Consider the following 8422-nt stretch of genomic DNA (forward strand, 5'->3'; position numbering starts at 1 on the left):
CTATGCCGGAAGGTAGGGCGGAAGGCCTTCTTCAGGCTGCTTTCAGGAATCATGGGAATGGGTGGGTGGTGGTTCGGGTGAGAAAGATGAGACGGACGAAATGAAGACAGAAGAGAATGAAAGATTATCTGTGGAATATTACTGCCTCAGCATTTGCCTAAGTGATCCAAGGAAACCACAGAAAAACTTAGACCAAGGCAGACGGACCCGCAATCGAACCGGCGTCCTCCCGAATGCTAAGCAATGGTCTAAACCTGTAGGCCATGCCGCTCGGTTACTCTGCCGAGGCCAGATATAGATTTTTATCCCAATCGAAGCACATACACATTTGGGGTAGGAGTAGGGTTATGCAGTGGAGGTCAATTAGGGAGGCACTTCAGAATTTCGCTCCTACGCGGAGTTTGGGCTTCGGCCTCACTCGCAACACGACCTCAGCTTTACCGCATAAAAACACACTTAGAAAAGAGGGTCAGCAGGTGAGGGGACAGTTAAATTTTTGTATTGTCATCGGTCTTTAATATGTGTACAATTTTTCAAATCATTTGGACGTATTAAAGTGTGTGAAAATTGCGTTGAAAGATTCCGCTACCGACATACATACATACAGGTTAAGCTAATAGAAGCATGTTAGAAAGCCAGAATAATTTACGATCCGAAGCCAGAACCCTGCTCGTGTATTGGAAAAATAGGTGTGCATCGAATAGTGAACTATAAAATTGCGACAAATAGTGAGATGACTAAGATAAATTTAAACAACTTACTACTGCACATAATGTTTAGACGGTTATTTTGATTAAAATGAATTCAAATAATACATCTGTTCATCGCTGATAGTATGCAGTGCAATGTAAATTACATTTCAACATGTATTACGAACACAAAAGAAAGATAATTATATTAAGGTAAATTTTCACACCACCATTGAGGTATTGCACCGTGGGTGATTCACCAATAGCGCTGTCATCCCACCACAAACATTAATTATTTACTGATTTTTGCTTCTAAGTCAACTTACCCTTTATTTATCGAGAAGTTACTAGAAACAATAAAACTAAAAATATCTACGCACATATGTTCACTACAAAAATTATCCGAAATTAGTACCCCGTACCAGAAGAGAATTTTCAAGACGTCCCGCATTTGACGTATTTCATTTGCAGCGATTATAACGCGGTCGTGCAGATCATTAGGGTTGTGCACTGGGGTTCGGTACTCGCGCTGTCTCATTCAACCCCATACAAAGAAGTTCAAGTGATTTAGATTGGGAGTATGCCGCGGCCAAGGTGCAACGCCCTTACGTACAAAACACCAACTCACTTAAATATAACGTCCTGGCAGTTGCAGCAGTACATCCTCAAGTATATTCGGAGTCTCATGTAAAAAGTCAAATAAGTCCTGCCATTTAAACGCAAAGATGAACAAATGGTCTCAACAACTAACCTTCAAAAATTCCACATCACACATTTAACGAAAACCGTTGTTAAAATCGCGAAGGACGCATGACATGCGAATTTGCTTCAAACCAGTAGTGCCTATTGCGATAAATTCAAAATTCCATCCCACGTGAAGTGACTTTTGTCTGTAAATAACACCACTTGGAAAAATTAGGCTCTGCAGCACATTTCTGTAGAAATTACGACACAAATCCAATCGCGGCTGAAAATCAGTTTCAAGTCAACGTACTCTGCTATTTTGCCTGTACTATTTTGGGGATTATATTATATGAAATCAGTTTTTGTCCTCTACAGCGGCGGTACATCACTAAAACGACAATTGTTCTGCAGTGACCTACTCCAATGACTGATGTATTGCTGAATTCGTTTATTGAATTGTACACAGATTGACTAAATACAATGTATAAACATCAAAAGAAGAAATAACTACCACAGGATAACTGTAACATAAACAACAAACAATTCATGAACAAAAAAATACAAAAGAAATACAAAACAGATCCAGCTAATTACCAGTTGATTGAATGCTGCGGTGCATTGTCTAATTTCTTCTTCTTTACCAGGACCGGAATTATATACGCCTGTACTTTCAATCACGTAATCACGTTTTCTTTGAAAACGGTGAACATTCAAACATACAACGATTTGTTATTATTTTAATTACTAGATTACACTAGTTTTTGCTTACAAGTTCGCCCGTATGAAACATGGGTATAAACTATTTCTAATTGTTTATAATAGATACAGTTATTATAATCGATAAATAATTTATAAAAGTAACATAGGTTACTACTGAAAACCTCCTCTTCATGTCTGTAAAGTCGTTTAAGCCGTTTGGAGAGACATATAATAAATTTTGTAATTGTTGTAATAGCAAATAAATAACCATATGAGTTTTAAAAAATGGCAGTTACTGCGATATTAGGTACATAAGTACACAAGTATTAAAGAAGAAAAATTTCAAACCACAGAGAAAATGTATAAAGAGCCTGGAACTGTTTGAGCCAGTAATAAGGACAAAATATGATGATCATTGTTTTTGTTNTGGATTGGTAGTTTCCATATATTACCATAGTGTTTAGAAAGATCTCAGAAAGGCATCTACTTGCCAAACTGAATCTACTATGCAGTTTACACAACGCATTCTCAAAAAAAACTACGATTAGAATAAAAATTTTATTTGAATAAGTGTACATCTTACTCTTATTTGAGCCCTTCGAAGTACTCCCCTTGACTGGCGACACACTTCTCGCAACGTTTCTTTTGGAAACTTTTTGGAACGCTTCTTTTGTAATACTCTTTTAAGTCCTTAGTACAATTTGTTATAATGTCATCGATTAACGATGAGTTAAATCGGCCTTCTTTCAAAGTCGATTTCAATTTTGAAAAGAAGAAGAAAGAGTCTGCACCAGGGTGACTAAGGGAACACCATCATCTTAGTTTTGGTCAAAGATTTGCTCATAAGCAGAGAAGTGTGAACCTGCACGTTGTCGTAGTGCATCGTCCAACTCTACTTACACCATGTTCAAGCCGCTTCCTTATTACTACGTGTCTTAATCTCTGCAAAAAATTCCTTGTTGACTGTTTGTTCCCTTAGGATAAATCCGTAATGAACTATTCCTTGCGTATGCAGGCTCTGATAAGTGTTGGTGTTGCTTATTGCAGGGAAACGGTTCAGTAAAAACTATCTTGCAACGATGCAGTGTAAAGAATGCCACTAGATGGCACATTTCCTCATTTTATTCTGTCACGTTTGCAAGTGGATGTCTTTGTAAGGTCTTGTCAAACAGTGCAAAATAATGATGCAGTTTGCATTATGATATTCAGTTAGTTCCAGGATATATTCTGAGAGGAGATAGATAGAGACGACTGCAATTCTGAAAACGAATTATTTCCGTTTTGAATCGTTACTATCTTTTAAACCGTTTGATAAAATCGGATAAAATTTTCAGTAAAGCGCGCTCCTCGAGCGTATAAATCGATAGGTTTGTTGTTGGTATTTTACGCATCTTTTATACTATTTTGCACTAACCTATGACACTGACACATTGACCTACTTCTAATGACTTCAACTGTCTGTCAACATTTGTACATAATACAACTTTAAAAGAGCAAAGAAATACTATAGGTTGGCTGTAAACATAAGCTGATTGAATGAGGTGTTGCAATGTCATATTTCCCTGAATGATCCTACCAGAGCCGGACTGACCATGGTCTGTACCATCAAATACATTTATCTCGAAAACGGTGAACTTGTTAAAATTCATACTTTTTTTAACTCACTCAAAATTCATTCATTACAATTTTGTTAAATAAAGTGTATTTTTTTGCAGATAATCACAGAATTCAATCATCGCAAGATCACCCGTTAATTTCATCCCCACAAAGGGATCATGGTATGAAGAAATGTTTTTACTATTTAAAACAGGTTGAGTTTCTGAATAGTGCTGTCATGTGGTTCATTCAACCGCTGAGCATAGTACAGAAAGCAGAGAATATGCCATCTGCTGAGTTAAACGTAAAGACAAGGCAACCCTTCACAGAAACTAAACCTATTTTCTTTATTGTCGCCTGTTTAAGCTTACCTACGAGAAAACGTTATTATTGATTTTGCTTTACCGTTCTTTGTTAAGGGGATTCAGTAATACACGCCATATATGTAATACTCCTATATTGCTAGTAGGGGACTAGAAAAAAATTCCGACCCAACGGTGCAGACATATATGCGTCTGTCTCTCTCGTAACTACTTCGAGTATTACGCGCATGCTCGACAATTGAACATGCCTATAAGCGTTCATCATTTACCCAAAAGACTCGTGACGCTTGCGCACAACGGGTCGAGTAACCTAAAAAGTGACAGAAGTAGTCGTTTGTTGTCTCACTTGCTGCATGACACTTCCACTTACGGGAACTAGCAATATAGGAGTATTATATATATGGTACACGCGCCGTACAGTAAAAACATGCTTATCGGTTCTAGATATCATGAGTTTAATATTTGGAATAGAGGTTTGAAATTTTGTAGTAGATATAGCTTTGTTCTAAAGCCTGTCGAAGGCTATTTTTTAATTTTACTTATAAAAATTATTAATGACCAAATTATTAAAAATCGAAAGCGTACCGAGTAAGTATAAACCTTTATCTGTTACCATATAAAAAATCACATATTTATCTCGCAGCGTTAAATCACAATATTTGGAATAGAAACCCATGTTTTCGGAAAAAATAGAGAAAAATTTACACTAGGCACGAGCGGTCTATTGCGGTCAAACGAGCAACTACAAGATAGCTCTACCCATCACTACCGATAGAATTGGCAGATTAATTTCATTTCTCTTTTCTATATGTCGTGTTAACTGTTCTAATATTAGACCAGTCACCTTTTATCTTACAGTAAGGTTCTTTTTAGTATTGTGATGCATGCACCTATACAATATTTCAATAATTTATAAGCTAAAATGATCGAGAAGTGGATATTACTACGGTTATGTATAATTGGATAATTAGATGTAATTTGGAATTATTTCTCTGAGCACCCGAAAATCAAAGTTCTTAAGGGTTTCAAACAACGCTAAAAATACTCTCCTATAATTTCTTTTCTCTTTTCTAACTTATAGTTTCTTTATTTCAATTCTGTAGTTTTGAATGGTTTCTTCTTCGTATTCTTTCGTTGGGGTTATTGAATATCCTCTTCACCATCCTAACTGTCATAGACATTATGTTATTGTGTTTTAAATCTTAACTTTTTATCAATATTTTTTTCAGAAATTTACCGAAAGCGCCATTGAGGTTTCAAACTTATTAATGGATTGGTAGTTTCCATATATTACCATAGTGTTTAGAAAGATCTCAGAAAGGCATCTACTTGCCAAACTGAATCTACTATGCAGTTTACACAACGCATTCTCAAAAGAAACTACGATTAGAATAAAAATTTTATTTGAATAAGTGTACATCTTACTCTTATTTGAGCCCTTCGAAGTACTCCCCTTGACTGGCGACACACTTCTCGCAACGTTTCTTTTGGAAACTTTTTGGAACGCTTCTTTTGTAATACTCTTTTAAGTCCTTAGTACAATTTGTTATAATGTCATCGATTAACGATGAGTTAAATCGGCCTTCTTTCAAAGTCGATTTCAATTTTGAAAAGAAGAAGAAAGAGTCTGCACCAGGGTGACTAAGGGAACACCATCATCTTAGTTTTGGTCAAAGATTTGCTCATAAGCAGAGAAGTGTGAACCTGCACGTTGTCGTAGTGCATCGTCCAACTCTACTTACACCATGTTCAAGCCGCTTCCTTATTACTACGTGTCTTAATCTCTGCAAAAAATTCCTTGTTGACTGTTTGTTCCCTTAGGATAAATCCGTAATGAACTATTCCTTGCGTATGCAGGCTCTGATAAGTGTTGGTGTTGCTTATTGCAGGGAAACGGTTCAGTAAAAACTATCTTGCAACGATGCAGTGTAAAGAATGCCACTAGATGGCACATTTCCTCATCTTATTCTGTCACGTTTGCAAGTGGATGTCTTTGTAAGGTCTTGTCAAACAGTGCAAAATAATGATGCAGTTTGCAGTAAATATCTATTGATAGTAAAATGCTACCACACACCTGTTACTTATCTGACGGCTTATTAGGGAGTTTTATTAAGAGCTATTACGGCTACAATTTCCGAATTTATGATAACATTTGTGCAAACTTCTTTTTCGACTTCTATCTTAACTTCTGCTTCTACTGATCATGATAACAACATGTCCCTGATCAGTTTACTAAATTGTTGTTATCGCCCTTTACATGTCGTTTTTATTTTCAAACGTTAATAAAATAGTAAAATAAATAAACGAATAGGCTTCATCGTTCATAGATATAAAATTTATATATTTATTCTAATGCTAATATTACTACACTGTAGTAAATTTGTTAATTATTTTTTGTAAGCTGATGAGCCACAAGAATCTGAAAAGTTAGCCCACGATCTCAAAAACTCTAAACATTTTATGAAGATTGATGATAAACCAAAAGAAGTTACGAAAGAGAAAGTTTCAGTTACCGAAGTTGAGCATCCTTACAAATCAGACAAAGATTTCGTCGAAACTGCAAAGTACATAATGAAGGATTCTGATTCAGATGAACTTGAAGATGGAATTGCTCAAACTCCGAGTGGAGCAGCACTTTCTCTAACATTAGGTTTGTTTGTGTTCATTTTTTAAATATACATTTGTATTTATTGTATTATTCAGATTGTTTATGTGGCGATTCATAGAAAATTGAAATTTCAAGGCCTTTTCTTCGCTAATAGTTTCCTGTTTCGAATAATATAACAAAATTATTTTGAAAACAATAAGAAATAATTTTATAAAGGATTTCTGATGTAATAATGTTACTGATTTTGTTCATGTTTTCAGGTTTGATCATTACATGTGTAATGGCTGTTTTAATTGCATGTAGATTAAGAGTCGTGCGTCGAAGAATAAGAAAAGGTGGAAAAGGATACGCGCATGATGCGGATTATCTTGTAAATGGAATGTATTTATAATTAATTTTTTCTTATGTAGATTTCAATAATGTAGAGAAAATTATATACCTAATTCCGTGGAAAGTACGTAGTAGTTGACTAAATTGAAATGCGTATAAAGTTAATTTAAAGAAAACAGCAGTTAAGAGTAGAATTAAAAAATCGTGTACTTACCTAGAGGTAATTTTATAACTTTTGTAAACGCAAGTAAAAATATCGTTGTATTGTAGATTCAAGAGAAAAGTAGATTTAAAAAACATTTAATTGCAATGAAATCCTTCTCTAATAGGAAATTCTGTTGCTATTACCATATGTACTTTCTTATTTTAAATTGCGTACGTACCTATTTCACATAAGCTAATTTAAGGTACTAACGGCTAAGCTAACACTAGAGAAACTACAATTTTCTATTTTTATATTTTTTGTGATTTTGATTATATTTTATTTTTTTTGTAACTTTTAGGTGGTACTTAGCTTTCCATTAGGCACATTTTAATATACCATATAATAATGCCACTAGTTATAAATTTTATCACTAATTATATGCAAAGTGTACATTAATAACTTCAAAAAAATACTGAGCGATGTTATTTTGTAATTTCATTAGTACATTAACAGTGACATAATGAAGTTACTGATGTATCATGAAAGTAGCTCGAAATGTTAGTGACTAAATTTTAATATTACCTACATGTCTTTCTGGTGAAACTTTTTCGTAGTTTAAGTTGCCAGGATCACTATTAGTTTATTAGAGTGCTGGTCAGTTTCCGCAACGTTAATTATTTTCTTACAAAACTATTTTTTGAACAGATGTCAGATTTTTTTTTAAAAAGTTTATATTCTGTAGCTGTTATGATGATGTTTTCGAGTCTTAGTGTTTTTGACTTTAACAATAATCTATTATATAATTATGCAGTTTTGCAGTATATATATACATATAGTCGATTTTAATAAACCTAAGAAAAAATACGGTGCTAGGTGTGTGCGTTCTCTAATATGAAAATTTCGACCTGGTTGTCAAAATTAATCAACAAATCTAAGATGTAATCGGTACGTATATTGACTAGTACTTACTTTATTCATCTACTGTCGGTTGTTCATATAAAAGTGTGTATCATACATTTGAGGAGGAACACATTCAAGGCAAGGTGAGGTAGAACGAATCTACTGTGAACGAGCAAATGAGTTAGTTCAACGTTACAATTTATTTAAAAGCAGTCGTGAAGCCCCGCTTCAATTTATCTCAAGTAGGGTTTGTCGGTTTTTAAAAACCGGTTTTTGGGAGAAAATTATGAAATTCGAAAACCGGTTTTTTAGTAGAAAATATCGGTTTTCAATGTATGAATAACACTTAAAAAAATTTTTTTTTATAATTTACATTATATAATACACAGTTATATATTTTCTAATTGTTTTTAATAAGTATCCATCTGTATCTAATAACATTGTTTTT

The 8422-nt window shown here is 34.3% G+C and overlaps 1 protein-coding gene across 1 annotated transcript in view; it reads left to right on the forward strand.

Annotated features, from left to right (window-relative positions):
- The window catches only part of LOC108736770 (low-density lipoprotein receptor-related protein 11), a 22404-nt gene extending 14117 nt beyond the window's left edge, over positions 1–8287 (forward strand). Inside the window, exons 8-11 of the mRNA XM_025980591.1 lie at positions 3641–3667; positions 3788–3850; positions 6393–6641; positions 6860–8287. Of these exons, the coding sequence (XP_025836376.1) occupies positions 3641–3667; positions 3788–3850; positions 6393–6641; positions 6860–6990 (470 nt within the window). The 3' untranslated portion in view covers positions 6991–8287. The remainder of the gene's footprint in view (positions 1–3640; positions 3668–3787; positions 3851–6392; positions 6642–6859) is intronic.
- Positions 8288–8422: the final 135 nt, after the last annotated feature.

This window comes from Agrilus planipennis, unplaced genomic scaffold (assembly GCF_000699045.2).
Source record: "Agrilus planipennis isolate EAB-ADULT unplaced genomic scaffold, Apla_2.0 scaffold193, whole genome shotgun sequence".
NCBI lineage: Eukaryota > Metazoa > Arthropoda > Insecta > Coleoptera > Buprestidae > Agrilus > Agrilus planipennis.